Genomic DNA, 15,780 nt, shown 5'->3' on the forward strand with positions numbered 1-15,780 from the left:
AGTTGTTCCGAAATGTTAGCATGCATCAAAATCATCTAGTTGGCTTGTAAAAATACAGATTGCTGGGCTCTACCCTCAGAGTTTCTGGGATGGGGCCCAAGACTGTGAATTCCTAACAACTTCCTAGATGGTGTCTGTGCCCCCGGTCCAGACACCACACTTTGAAAGCTGGAATTACTTCCATCTGGGAGTGTGGAAGAAGATTCTATAGAAGCGATTCCCAGGCCGATCTTGAAAAATTAAAAAAAGTTTGCCTAGTGAACTGGGTGGAATAGCATTCCAGGTCGATGGAATGGCACGCCTAACAGTATAGACAGGTAGAACAGCAGATATGGCATCCCTAAGAAATTTCATATTGCCGCAATCAAAAACGAAGTGAACAATGGTAAGAGATAAGTCTGAGCTCATGGAAGGCTTCCTGTGCCATGCTGAGGCTTTGCCCTGTAGTCCGTGCAGAGCCACTGAAGGATGTGAAACAGAGAAGCACCTTAGTCAAATCTGCATTTTAGAAAGCCAGTTAATTGGAGTGCAAGTATGGAAGCATGGAAGAAATGCCCACTTACTACCTAAGTATGAAAGAACTCCTTTGAAACGCTGTAATATTCTGCCGGGGATCCATCAAATGTGTGTTTGTCTTGGTATTCCAGTCAAATAGTTAATAAGCCACTGTGTGCCACGTATATATGCAAGTCAGAGACACCATCCTTTCCCTCAGGCAATTGTGGGAGCCAACACTAACATCTAGGAAACAACAGAGCCCAAGGCAAGGCAGTATTTTACCAAGGGCAGTAAAGAGCAAGGTCATTTAGGGCTGAAGCAGTTAGCCAGGGTTTCGTGCAGAAAGCACAGCGCATGCTGGCCTTGCAGAAAGGCAGCTTTTCCCTGGCCAGAGGAAAGCTTTGCCAGCCAAAGTACAGAAGGTGGAACTAAACTTTGAACGCACACTGCATGCACCCTGAAGAAGTGGAGGCAACTGGTCAACCTGTAGAAGGGGCTTTTCTTGAGACCTGGAAAGGAAGTTTGAGTCACAAAGGCTATTTCTACGGGGCTAACCTCTGGAAGATTTTTAGAAAAAGAACAAGAGTGACATAAAACCAGGAAACAACCATCTGCAACCCCCCTCTCTCTAATCACCCAAGGATAAAAGGCATCAAGGGAACAGAATATAAAGGCTGGGGTTGGGAGCAAGAGACAGGGAAGACACTTTGGACTTTGGTTCTGATAGGGCCAAAATGACAGTAGTTGTTGCCCAGGGAGTTGGCCACTGTCCGGAGAATGAGGTGGCTTGGCTATCAGCTCCTTCTAAAAGGCCATCTGTCCTTTGTACTGGGATGAAGGGCTGGGGAGCCCTCCCTTTTAGCTCCCAGATGGTAGGACAATGCACTCATGTGAGAGAGACTTCCTGGGTCATTTGCTTATTCCCAAATGTGCAAATATGAAAATGTTTTCTCATGTTGGTTTTGTGAATTGTATGTTTCTCTGGCCACTCTTCCCTTCGTGACCTGACCATACAACATTCTCTTAAGCTTCATCTCCTATCCAGAGAGCAGCGTTTGTGCTTACTGAAACAAATACCCAAACTGATTCTGTTTCTTGTGTCTTTATAAAGGATAGTAGATTTGTTCACGGTGTAGATTGGAGTCTTCGCTGAATTTGACATTCCACATACCCTTACGGTTCCCCAAAACTTTGATTGTCTGGCCAACACATCATCCTTTTCTCAGATGGCTGTATTTGTAATTTTCATCACCAGGCACAGCACATGACTTTTTCTTCAAGGTCATTATTCCCAAAGAATTGAGACATATACCTTCACAGAAGTGACTTTCTGTACGCCAAGGGTGGAGAGACAGAGCTGCCGCGGGTTAACACAGGTTGAGGCGGTGCGTGGGGCTCCGCGAGGTTCATCCTCTGCCTGTTGCTCAGTCCCCACACCATCCGGGCAGCCTGTGCTGCTCGAACTTAAATGCCATTATGTTACAAGTTGCTGCACACTCAGGATCTTTGAGGTCACGTAGGAAGAGCTGGGGGTAGAGCCCATAATTCAGAGATTCTGATGTAGCCGACTTTGGGGTGAGAGGTGGCGGTCAGGATGCATGTGGCTGAAAATGCAGGAAGTCCCGCAGCCAGTTTAATCAAATACATATCATTAAGCCCCGTGAACAACCTTATTGAGTTTATCATTAACTCCATTTAAACACTAATCCATCTTTAGCTCCCTCTTTCTAAAATTTGCCTTGGGAGAACAACAAAACAAGACAGAAGGAGCAAGGGTGAGACTTTGCCAAAGGGTGCTTTTGTGGGGCGCATGGCCGCGGAAACAAAAGGCCCCGTTTTAATTGAATTGTAAACTGTGTAATTATTTAACCTGTACCAGCTGGTCTCAAGAAGCTACCGGATTCCTTAGAGAGCTTGTACTTGGCCAGGAACATAAGGCACCTTATTAGGAACAAGAAAAATGCCTTCTGTACCTATGTTACCCCCATCCCCCAAAGAACATACTGTAAAAGGGGAAAAATGCTTGAAGTTCAGTTTTGGTTCAAGAGACAGCCCTCCCTCTTTCTGAGTATGTGAGTGGATTGACTAGTAGCACCTGTAGTCTCTGAGGACTGGCCAACATAAACAGGATGTTATTGCATCAGACAGGTAGGAGTAATTTCTCTAATTGGTCGTCTGAGATTTCATTTTTCACTTGCAAGACCTGCAGATTTAATTTGTTTGTGACAGGCGGTTGGCAAATTGACAATACATACAACTGCCCCCTCCCTCTGTCTTGCTGTCCTGCCATCCTGTGGAAAGCACTGGGGGGTCTCCATGTAGACCCTTGGCTTCATCTGTCAACATCAAGCTCACTAGAGTACCTTCTTATTGACAAATGTACCCTAATTACACATTCCTCACTTGTAATGCTAGAATAATCCTAATGAGTTTCCCGTGATCATTTTTCTTTCAGATTAATTAAAGGTTTTTTTTTTCTCATTCCTCCCCAAATTCTGAGTGAAGTCCTTTATAACACATTCTCATTCCCATAAGAACAGTATTCCCAAAGGTACAGAGCCAAATATTTGTAGGTAGCTGGGTTTTATGAGTTAATGTATGATGGAAGATGGTCCTTTGATTAAAGAAATAGTTCATCCTATCTATTTTGTTTTAAAACATCCTTCTCTAAAGAAAGATTGATTGGCATCAGACAGAGCCCCTGTAAATCAGAGCTATTGATTTTCCATTTGTTTTAGCCCTTCTGGTTTTATGCCCCCTTATGTCGTAATTTGTTATCCTGATGGCTGGCCCCTGAGTCGGTGCCCGGTTGATCCCGGGGGCTGGTTTCTTTCAATTCGGTCTAATCTATACATAAAACAGATTAGCTTCCAGACAGAGAACCAAGCTCTTCTTGCTCTTTATAACATCACCCCGTGCTTCCCACGGAGCTCACGGATGCCACACAGTAAAACCTCTGGCAAGTGGCGACATGAGGGACGTTGGTGTAGCCCAGAGAATATCAGCACAGGTGAGGCTCCTGGCTACCCTGGGCGCTGAAGGAAGCTGGGTGCTTCTCCCCTTGGCCCTTCACAATCGGACTCAAAACGCATGTATTCCAGACACCTTCCGGAAATTCCTCAAGGCCAGAAAATTCTTCCATCTTCCACAAGTCGCAGAAGCAACAAGAGAGAGAATGTCTGCCGGATACACTTTGCATGTTAAAGCAGGGGTACATAGCCCTTCTTGATGTACATCTGCTTAGATGTATACAGATAGAGCTTGGGTCACTGCCAGATCACTGAGGAGCCCGTTGAGGATAAAATTCGACTTTTCTGGATCTACATGTTGTACTCAAGTGTCACTTCTTGTGCTTTGCTTTATCTGGCCGCTTGAATGAATGCAATGCTCTTGTTTTAAATTGTTGTTTTATTCCCTTTCTCCTCCGGCTTCCCATCCAGTACTCGGTGACGTCACTCAAGACCATCCCCGAACTGTGCCGAAGATGTGATGCGCAAAGCGAAGACAGATCAGGTAGGTCCCTCTCCTCATCCCTCTCCTTCTCCTGACTCTGAGAGAGCGGAGGGCTCCAGGAAGCTGCCTCCCCCTCCCACAACTTGCCCCTGCCTTCTGTCTTTCCTTTACAGCTTCTCCCTTCACCCCCCTACGCACACCCCCTCAACGAACAGATGTTAGGTCACCCTCCACAGGCTAACAGGACAGGGAGGCCCTAATGAGGACTCGGCTGTCTACAAATCAACGTAGGCCGTCATCTCAACAGCTCCAAACCACAGTATACGCGGCAATTTACTGAAAACCCGAGAAACCATTGGTGACAAAACATAATGATAGAGGCGCCAATGAAAAAATGTTGGATGCGTTTACTACCCATATGGCAAGGACCAGCTCGGGGGATGGTGCTTTGCCAGAATCTGAAACCCTATCAGGGATGCGACATGATAGGATCTGCAAGAAGGCATACTGTAACAGTTAAGATTAAAGCAAAGCTTTGGAGTTTAATAGTGTAAACTAAACAGAGAATTATGGCATACAGATGAAAACCAGCTGGTTGACCTTTTCTCCTTGCACACACCCCCACCCCTGACCAAAAAAAAAAAAAAAAAATACATTCGGGGTTCTTTTTCCCTCTGTAAATCAAATTAAGTTTCTCTCCTTTTCTCTCCATGATGGGTGAAAATGAAAAAAAAAAAAAAAAAAGGATGTTGATGGAAATGATACAATGACGTTAAACTAAGAAAGGATGTTTATTATTTTTCGAAGTAATTGCCCTAAGGTACCACCATTGATCGTGCCAAGCTCACCTCCTCTGATAGTAGCTAGGATCCTGAGAACTATGGGGAATGGAAGGTTCCAGATAATCCTCAGATGATGTGTATCGGGTTTCATAGAGGACCCTTACCTGTATAGCTACTGGAATTCTAGGCCTTTCTAACTGAAGACTTGCCCAAAGCTAATCTACTTTTCTCCTGGACGGCTTGTTTACTTTGGAGACTTTGCTTAGAGGAGATGGGGCAAATAATTAGTCTTTCTAGGTTTGTTTATCTCTGTTTTTTGTGTGAGTGAAAGTAATACTTCAATGTTTGGGTCAGAAACACAGAGGATAGTTCTACATTCGCATAAAAGTCTTCACCTACCTTCAGAGTTTTGGGTTTTTCTTTTTCTTTTTCTTTTTCCTTTTAATTTCAAACAATGTCAAGTTTCTGGCGGGTTCAACAAAGGCTCTAGCCATGAGGCTTTTAAAGATGTGCCTCCTTACAAGCCATCGCCAGGCTCCAAGGTGGGATTGCTGACTGTGGGCAGTGACTTGAGTCCAAGTTAGGGTTCAGTGACTTATCACCCATATGACGTACAGCCTCAAACTGATTGTCAACAAAATAAAGAAGAAGTTTGTTCTGCCAATGTTACCAGGTGTTGTTAGGATTAGAGTTAGGTGAGGTATCTAAAGTTACTGTTTCTGTGCTAGCTACTGTTGTAAGCCCTTTCCTCACATTAGCTCTGTTAATCCTAAAGTCCCCATGGGTGGAGTACGTAGAATGCCAATGCTATAGGTGGGTAAACTGAGGCACAGCAGAGAAGTTAAATATCTTGCCTGCAGTCACGTAGCAGTTAAGTTGCAGAGCTGGGATTCAAACAGCAGCAAGTGTACCTCTCGAGTGGGTTCTTTTTCCATCACGTAGGCTTCCTCTCAAATAGCTTGACTTAGTGGCATTAATTTAATTTTAGGATATTATCCTTTCAAAACTTTCAAAATCAGCATTTTTGCCTCATAGACTGTGGTGAACTGCTCTTCTCTGTTTAATAGCTATTCTTGCTTACTGAGGTAAGTGCATTAACCAAAGCCGTCAAAGATCATTTTTCCTGGGGCTGATTCACTCCACTTTCTCCAGGTCACGTGTCTTCCCACCTCTTGCAGAATAGGTGATGTTGGATATTTCCGCTCTGGTTGAGAAGGAGGCCAGTTTCAAGTGTCAAAGCTTTTAGACTTCACCCAGGGCAAAGACCCAGTGCTCAAGGTCCTCAGCAGTAATTAGACCTGACAGGAAATGGACGTATGTGGGCAAGACTCAGGCCTTTTACTAGCATCCCATGTAGGCCTCACTGGGAGGCTGCGAAACTACTTTCTACCAGAGCAAGAGTGATCCTAGAGAAAGAACATACAGAAAAACCCATCTATCTGTAGCATCACTGTAGATAATCTGTGAGCTCCTTTGAAAGGAATCTCAACATAGTAAAGAGTTTTCACAGCTAGTTTTTGAAAGCATTGAGGCATTCTCAGTTCCAAGGGTATCCAGATATGGAAGTACCACCTCCTTATACCCCTCCACTCTTGCTCATATCAACTACCCACGGGGATTTGGCTCCAGGAGGCCTTGCACATGTCTACCTTTATGGTAATCTTTTCAAACAGATGGCAGTCGAAGGCACACTGGCCTCTGAAAAGAGTCCACCCCTTCTTTTGGATGGGGCAGCCTCTGGGGAGATTCTTCCCCAAACCTCTCCTCGCTTAGAATACACTCCACCTGATCAAGGCTCTTTTGAAAACCATTTTTGCACAAACAAGTCCTTGACCAGGTGTTCTCGGACCCATTTGTCCTTTTTATTTATTCATTCAGCAAACAATCGAATACTTTTTGTCATTGACACTCAGGACATGGGAACAAGTAAGATGTAGACAAGGCCCCCGTTCTCACGATGTTTACATTCCGGGGAGTGGCAAGAAGGCAAGCAAACGAATTAATACCAGATCATTTCACACAGTGGTAAGAGGGGATGAAGCAATGTGATAGAGTAACTTGTAGGAGTTGGAGGAGGGCGCTTGGTGGGGCAGGGGAGAGGGGAGGGTCTGGGAGTGTTAATAAAAGACCCGGCCAGAGATAACCAGTGCAGATTGTTGAAGGCAGAGGAGCTATATAGCAAGTGCGAAGTCCCTGTGCCAGGAATGAGCCTCGCATGTACGAGGAAGAAAAAGAAAACCAGAGTAGCTGCAGCAGGGTGATCGAAATGAAGATGAGGTCTGGGAGATGGTCAGAGTCAGACTCTGTAGGGCTCTATCGATCGATCACGTATGCGGACTTCGGCTTTATGCTAAGTGCTACGGAAAGCACCACCAGCAGGATTTCAATTTTTCTAAAATCTTGTGACTTGGAAAGAAGCCTCGGTGTGTAGAATCCTAACTCTCAACAGAAGGAACCCAAAACCTATCTGGTCTGATAGACCGTGCAAGTGAACATGCAGGTAATACAGTAAATGAGTAAAATGTGGACAGTTGATGAATACGGATAAAAGGTACACAAGGTGTTCTTTGTACTGATTCTTTTTAACTTTCATAAATATATTTACAAATGAGAAAAATTAATGGCTTACAAATAAAAAGCTTTTTAAAAGGCAAAAAACCAAAATCATGTGGTCCAAAGCCCATTGATGGGGATCCTCATTATCCTTCCTGCTCATTCGAATGACAGAGAGCTCACGGTCCCATGAGGCTACCCATCCATAAAGGCTCATTGTTTACTTTCAGCCCAAATAAGCATCCCTGAAATTCCATCCCTCAGTCCTGGTTCTTGTTTTGGATCCGTGGAGAAGGGCCACCCCTCCTGGACAAGGTGCCAAGGGTTTAGAGATGGCAGGCCCTCCAGGTCTTGTCTTCTCCAGGTTGAAGTTTCCCTCCAGAGTTTTAAGTGTGTCCTGCTCATTCTTGTTGTCTCGAGGATGACTGCAAATTACCAGCACAGTCCTTTAAATTGGAGCACCCTGGGGTGGCTCCACGTGTGGTCTGATGAGAGCCTGTCAGCCCCACGGTCAGCCTGCCAAGACTCACCACCCAACTCCCCTGCCTTCCTAAGTGAGCTCCAGAGACAACACACATGCCTGTCCTTTCTGCCTTTTCCTCTCAAGGAGCCGGAACATCAGAAGAGCCTGCTGGTGGCCTTGGAAGCCCTTCCATGAGACATACAGCCTAGAGCTCACCAACCCCCTTCATCCCTAGACCCTGGGGCAGCCCCATGGTGGGCACTGAGAAAGGCATATGGCAGAGTGTTGTCAGAGGCTTGGGGCGGCATCCCACTCACTTCCACTAGCTCTCTGACGGGCATGACCGTGTCCTAGAGGTGCCCTTCTGTTAGCCGAGGGCTTCAATTCCTGTTGAAATCTACACTTTCCTCTGCCAGGAATAATATTTCAAACTATCTTCCATCAGTTACACTGCACTGTGACTGAGCTTCAGATTTTTGCAAGAAAAGAAGTTTTGAAGAGCCATGTGAAGGTACTGGCGGTCCCACAACAAGGTCAGAGGGAGGTGAAGTACTAGAAATTGCACCCTTCAGGACAGACTTGGCCTCTCTTTGGAGCTCCTTGGTGCTGTTGAGAGATCCAAGTTATTTCTTAGGTGTTCAGTGTCCCAGGTCCTCCATAAGCAGCTTATTTGTCCTCAGGATAATTCTCTGAGGGAAGACCATTATTATGCCCAATTTAATGGCGAGGAAACTGAGGCTCGTAGAGCATAAATAATTTTCCCAAAATTCTGGAGCTGGCAGGTGCCTTTGAAACCAGCTCTGACTCCAGAGCCCTATGAAGTTGAGTCAACCGAGCAGGAATTTTCATCCCAGGAGCCATGGGTGGCTACTGGTGTGAAACAAGGATTAGCAGCAAGGAAGTTATGTGTGAAAACTTGCACCTGGGAAATGAAGTTATTGGTGAAACATTTGCACGTATCCTCCGCTTAATCCCTGCTGCTCATGAAGGAAAAGAGGACAGCACAAGGCAGTGAGTGTTAACTCTGCCGTACGGTTTTCTCCAGATGATGAGTAATGTATGTCGACATATGGTGTTCAAATCAGACATACTCAGTTTCATTGACTTGGAGTTTTCTTTAACTGATTGGACATTCAAATGCACACAGGTTTCAATTCACGGTGCTTTCAGTGTCTTGTGATTCTTTCCAAATACGCATGTGCTAAGCCCATTGGATAATTTTCTCATGAAAGAAGGCAGATAAATATTAATGCTGCTCTGCATCTGAGAACTGAGAATGCACCGAGGAGAGAAAACTCAGTTATGTAACAGTAATAAATGGCCCTGGGATGTGTTTGACAACAGACTCTGAGAGAAAGTAAAATTTTTTTATTGTTTTATTTTTGAGAGAGACAGATGGAGTGTAAGTGGGGTAGGGGCAGACAGAGAGAGAGAGAGAGAGAGAGACAGAATCTGAAGCAGGCTTCAGGCTCTGAGCTGTCAGCACAGAGCCCGACGTGGGGCTCGAACTCACAAACCGCGAGATCATGACCTGAGCTGAAGTCTGGACGCTCAACCGACTGAGTCATCCAAGCGCCCCAATTCTGAAAGAATTTTAAACCCTACATAATATGGACTACAATTTACATTACAGGGAGCAAAGGAAAGCCTTTCTTTTTAAACTTCAAATCTGGTAGATACTTGGTAAAAGGCACTGTGGTTGTATATTTAAACGCATTGCACATTTGCTATAGTTTTAGCCTCTCTGAGAGCAGATTTTGTGACAAACGCTGTACCTTAGAAAATATTTGGTTTTCATGGCACCTGGGTGGATCAGTAGATTGAGCATCCAACTCTTTATTCTGGCTCAGGTCATGATCCCAGGGTCCCGGGCTTGAGCCCTGCATTGGGCTCCACACTGAGCATGGAGCCTCTTACCATTCTCTCTCTCCCTCCCCATCTGCCCCTCTCCTCAGCGTGTGCTCTCTTTCTCTATCTAAAATTAAAAAAAAAAAAAAAGGTGGGGGGAACTCCTGGGTGGTTTAGTCGATTAAGTGTCTGACTTCTGCCTAGGTCACTATCTCACGATTCGTGAGTTCGAACCCTGCATCTGGCTCTGTGCTGACAGCTCAGAGCCTGGAGCCCGCTTTGGATTCTGTGTCTCCCTCTCTGTCTGCCCCTCCCCAGCTCATGCTCTGTCTCTCAAAAATAAATAAATATTAAAAAATAAATAAATAAAATAAGAAAATATGTGGTTTTTAAAGATTTTCAAGGATTTCAGCCAGCAGCAAAAAGAGTAAGTTGACATGAAATTTATCTCCCTGACCCTTCTGTAATGTAGCTGATGCTAAATATATAACCCCTCTATCTTCAATTTTATTAAGGTTTAATGCTAAAAGCTTGTAAGTGAAGGTTGGTGGGGCAGTTTAAGTTGGAAGGCCTGCTGATGACCGTATCTCATATGATATAATGCAAAATGGACTCCACAGAAGAGAGAAACACATTTTCTAAGACCTCAGTTAAGAAAAGGAACACTTCAATCCAATATGGCAAAGAATCTAACAACTATGACAAAAATCTCAGTTATCTAACCACAGTAAAAATGTGCAAACAATAAAACATCTAGATGAGAATGTTAGTCAAGTAAAACAATGATTTTTATTTTTCTTTACCAAAACTACACTTATAAAGGTGATATAATCCATTATGAAAAATGGAAGATAGGGGGGTGCCTGAGTGGCTCAGTTGGTTGAGCGTCCAACCCTTGATTTCAGCTCAAGGCATAATCCCAGGGTCTTGGGATCAAGCCCCAGGTCAGGCTCTGTGCTGATAATGCAGGCCTGTTTGGGATTCTCTCTCCCCCTCTGCCCCTCCCCCCAGCTGTGCTTGCTTTCTCTCTCTTTCTCTAAAAAGATAAAAAAAAAAAAAAGTGGAAGGTAAAAACTACAACTAATCCTGCCACCAAAACAAAATGTCACTCTACATTTGTTTCTAACCTTTCTTTTCCTGAGGCCTTGTTTTTGTACGGTTATAATCATAATGCAGGGAAATTTTTAGCTGCTGCTTTTTCCTGCTGCTACAGAATGGGCACGGCCATCATTCTGAATGAAGCCCGAAACTTACCCATGAAAGTAGACCTGCCTCCCCATCCAGAGGGAGAGACCACCTCTGCCTTTAATCTGTTAACACTTAGCTTATGTTTCTGAGAGGAAGGGTGTAAGTCAGTGCGGGGAAAGATAGGAGCAGGGGGATGATGGAAAAGTTCAAAGTAAACCTCTGGTCATGTTGCAAATAACGAGTCGGGGCTAGAAGGAGCAGAGCTTAAATACATCACACACTTGCCCCGTCATCTCTTTCCATGAACATTTCTTATGTTTGCTTAGCCAGAGCTACAAATACCACAGCTCCCTAATTTTCTACATTTGACTAGCATTGTAGAATTAAGAAATGAGACCGAGGCGCCTGGGTGGCTCAGTCAGTTAAGCGTCCGACTCTTGATTTCGGCTCAGGTCATGATCTCATGGTTCATGCGTTCAAGCCCCGTGTCAGCCCAGAGCCTGCTCGGGATCCTGTCTCTTCCTCTCGCTGTCTGCCCCTCTCCCATTTGTGGGACTCTCTCTCTGAAAATAAATAAACTTAAAAAAGAAGAAAAGGAAGAAAGACAATGTTAAATGGAAGGAAAACTTCGGGGAAGGCGTCTCCTCTCTCGTATTTTGGTTTATTTTTTATTGAACTCTAAGAAACGTATCCCCCACCCACTACATTGATAAAGAAATCTTGGTAGAAGTGAGTTCATGGAAGTCTGTGGGAAGGAAGGATGAAACTTTGGAAGTAGGGAGATAAGCATCCTTTAGGTGGGAAGGGAAAGAAGAAACTAAGAGATAAGGAAGAAGCGATACAGAAGCCTCCAGAGTGCCTTGTACCTTGTGCGGCCTCCACAGTTCCATCCTGTCATAAGGGAGAGTGAGTGGTTTCCCTGTCCCGTCTTCCCAATCCAAGGCACAAGTGTGAGCATGTGCAATGGGGTTGGGGAGGGGTGTAGAGAATACCACTTTCAGGGCTTCATGGCACCTCGGAGAGCTGCCTACTTCTCGCCGAAAACATCCTTTTTGTCTCCCGAAACTAAATGTGCTCTGTCTTCCCATTTAAAATGAGCCCTTTTGGGGGCGCCTGGGTGGCGCAGTCGGTAAGCGTCCGACTTCAGCCAGGTCACGATCTTGCGGTCCGTGAGTTCGAGCCCCGCGTCAGGCTCTGGGCTGATGGCTCAGAGCCTGGAGCCTGTTTCCGATTCTGTGTCTCCCTCTCTCTCTCTGCCCCTCCCCCGTTCATGCTCTGTCTCTCTCTGTCCCAAAAATAAATAAACGTTGGAAAAAATAAAAATTAAAAAAAAAAATAAAATGAGCCCTTTTGGGGTTTCTAGGTGGCTCAGTCGGTTGAGAGTCCAACTTCAGCTCAGGTCATGATCTCATGGTTTGTGGGTTTGAGCCCCGCAGTGGGCTTTGTGCTGACAGCTCAGAGTCTGCTTTGGATTCTCTGTCTCCCTCTCTGTCTGCCCCTCCCCTGCTCACACTCTCTCTCAAAAATAAATAAACATTAACAATTTTTAGGGGCACCTAGGTAGTTCACTGGGTTAAGCGTCCGACTTCAGCTCAGTTCATGATCTCATGGTTCATGAGTTTGAGCCCCATGTCGGGCTCTGTGTTGCCAGCTCAGAGCCTGAAGCCTGCTTCAGATTCTGGGTCTCTCTGTCTCTCTCTGCCCCTCCCCCGCTTGTGCTCTGTCAAGCTGTCTCTCTCTCAAAAAATGAATAAGCATTTTTAAAATGTATATACTTTTAATTTTAAATGAGCCTTCTTTATTCACATGCCTCCTTTGTGCTGACACTTCCCCTAAAAAAAAAAAAAAAAGGTCATAAAAGAAACTCAAGTCATAGACACAGAATCCTAGAGTCTCATAGTTGAAGGGTCCTCAGAGAGAGTCAAGTGTCACCTGCAAAAGTCCAACCCTTCTGGGGCATCTCACAGTGTGGCCCAGGGCCAGGACCAGCACCCATCAGCATGACCTACGAGCTTGATAGAAAGGCAGGCTCTCGGACCTTACCTCAGACTCTTGAATCAGGATCTGCATTTTTTAAAAATGTTTACTTATTTATTTATTTATTTTGAGAGCACGAGATAGAGCAGAGAATGGGCAGAGAGAGAGGAAGAGAGAAAGAGAATCCCAAGGAGGTTCTGTGCTGTCAGCACAGAGCCCGACGCGGGGCTCAAACCCAGTAGTGGTGAGATCATGACCTGAGCCGAAGTCCCACGAGAAATGAGATCACGACCTGAGCCACCCAGGCACCCCTAAAAATTTTTTTTAATATATAATTTTGAGAAATCCTTAAAATACACATAAGGGTTGTTTTTTTTCCCCATTGTTGACCATAGTGCTTGTGAAGTGCATGGCAAACTGCGCCAGAAGACAGAACGCAGTAGCCCTGCCGTTCATTTACCCCGGGAAGAGCAACAGTGTGTGCTTTGCTTAGTTTCGCTCCACCTGTCTGTTCCGAGGGCCATGAACAAAAACCTGTGGCCCAGGTGGGAGCTCTTGAGAACAGACCCCCGCCCCCCAACCAGGCGGGCTGTGGAGAGAAAGAGTATGCTGCAGGCCAGCACTGGGCCTTCCTCCCATTTCCCCTACCCCCTCCAGACCTTAAACAGTGCCCTTTTCAAAATGGGGCCCGATTTCACAGACTCACCGCTTGGCTTCTCAGGGAAGATAGAATCCATTTCACTTTTAGCCAGAAAACAGTAGGGAATACCCTTATGCCCTGAAGACATAACCCCTTCTCTTTCTCTTTTTGGATCTAAAGCTATATTTCTAACGTAAGTACCTAGCTCCATTTTTAGAAATAAAATAATCGGGCATTTGGGGAGTCATCAGTTGGGGCTGGGGAGTAGGGGGTAGCGTACGGATTTTCCAGCTACCACCCCTCCTCCATCTTCCTCCTCTTTCTCTGGAAAGAAAGCTCGCAGGAACCTGGTGTTCTTTGTCTTTGACTGTAGATCAGCACTGTAAAACATCGCCACCTTCAGTTAAAACTGGTGTGTGTCTGCACTTTGCAAAACCACACTGAGCTTCCTAACACTTTCCAGATACCACCCAGAGTAAGCTCTCCCTGGTTTCAGTGCTTCTTTGCTGGGTGAGCCTCTCCACTGTCCCTTGACATGCATGTCTCTCTCTCCAATTCAGCCCAGGAAGGGAGGGAAAGAAAGAAAGGAGCCTGGAAGATGGACCTGGAGTGAATGCAAGACTTAATGCACTCACGAGGTTTTGCTAATGGCAAAGTGAAGGTCAGCATACTTTTTACATGACAGAATAACTCTGAAACCATGTACTTTCTTCAGACCCACCAACTCCTGTTCTGAAACGTAAACTGTACTTTTGAAGCTCAAAGTTTTAAACTTGTCAAAATATTGAGTGATTTCCTGATAGAAGGTGCCTCTTTGGTGAAGCGACTTTCCTACCTAGTCTAGTAAGGGCTTGAGTATTAAATGAGTTTTCACAGAACATAGGGATGGGTAGAGATAGGGCACAAATTTATAGGAGCAAGTCTTCACAGTCCTGGGAAGAGCTGGAAATAATGAAACATGAAACTGACCCTTTCAAGAGCTGCCTGATACCAACAGCCACTTGAAGTCGGAACTTTAGAAGCAAATCAATGAATCTTTTCCAATAGTATTTTAATGTCTTAATGTGAATAAATCTTTGGTTGATATTTTTATAATAAGGCCGTGCTCAGTATTTCCCCTTCAGACTCACAATACCCTCAACAAAGGGCTTACGGCATCAATGAAAGCGATGAACAAGCTACTCCATGGGAACATTTCAGAAACATGCATTCCTCACACATGTGCCCCCCAATGTAAATGGCCCTACACACTACTCCAAATCAAGAGTTAATGCCACCCTTGTTCTGGATCAGGTTACAGTCTGTCTAGTCTCCGAGGATGGTGTGGGGAGAAGTACCCAGCAGATTGTACACCCTCAAGACTACAGACCCCATCTTCCTCTCGTTGTGAGATGGCATAAGTCACCTGTCACCCCTCCTTACAGAGCGTCAGGTGTTGGCAATAAGCAGGCCCACAGCAGACTTCAGTTTACTGTGGGTTAAGGGAACTCTTGACTCTAATATTGACACCTCCAGTCTTTCAAAATGTCCCTCCCTTAAGTGTAAAAACAAAAGGAAGTGGAATGTTGGGGAACTTAGCAGCTATGTCCGTGAAGGTCCTCAGGCTTCCGGTAGCTATAGATGTAAAGCACATTGTTAGGCACATTTTAAGGCACTTACGAGTAAAGCTGACCATTGTGTTTTTCATGGAAGATAGAATTTATTTAACTTTTAACAGTGAATAATAGGGGAACACTATTTCATCCTGACCATTTCTTTCTCCTCTTGATGTCCAAAGCCAATTTTCTAAGATGGACACATAACTCCATATTTAGAAGAAAAATAAATGGGCATCTGGGGAGCCAGCATTGACGTTCAGCCTTGAAAATTGAATCCACTGTTGCAATAGCAAACTGTACATTATCTTCCTAAGAAAATACTAATTTATCAGTCCCAAGAGCCAAAGAGTTGTTCTGTGTCAGCAATCAGCTTAGCCTCATAATTATAAATTTGTAAGGATCTGTTGAAAGACATGGATCCAGAAGAATTATAGTGTTTCATAGTGAGTCACTTAGAATAGAGAGCCCTGTTATTTGTAGACATTCCATATAGTCATAGAAATTTAGAGATGGATCCGGTCTTAGCAATCATATAGTCTAACCCTTTTATTTTACACATGAAGAAATCAGGCCTTGGAACTTATTGTAGGAAATATATAAAAAGATTTCCATATGCCGCACATCTTCTAAATGTCTATCTTCAATACATCACTAACACCGCCTTTGGGATGTTCATCATGGTGTTCCCAAAATATGGCAAGATGGACTCATTGCTACAAGACTCTGATTTATGTACTATACTTTGCACCTTTGGTCTGGCATATTCCTTTCTTCCTTTTC

The 15,780-nt window shown here is 44.7% G+C and overlaps 1 protein-coding gene across 3 annotated transcripts in view; it reads left to right on the top strand.

The window, feature by feature from the left end:
* Positions 1–15,780, top strand: part of LOC122486728 (synuclein alpha interacting protein) — a 161,612-nt gene that overhangs the window by 94,273 nt on the left and 51,559 nt on the right. For all 3 annotated transcript variants that reach the window (XM_043586244.1, XM_043586235.1, XM_043586251.1), the window contains exon 3: positions 3,939–4,011. In XM_043586244.1, the coding sequence (XP_043442179.1) occupies positions 3,939–4,011 (73 nt within the window). The remainder of the gene's footprint in view (positions 1–3,938; positions 4,012–15,780) is intronic.

Source organism: Prionailurus bengalensis, chromosome A1 (genome assembly GCF_016509475.1).
Source record: "Prionailurus bengalensis isolate Pbe53 chromosome A1, Fcat_Pben_1.1_paternal_pri, whole genome shotgun sequence".
NCBI lineage: Eukaryota > Metazoa > Chordata > Mammalia > Carnivora > Felidae > Prionailurus > Prionailurus bengalensis.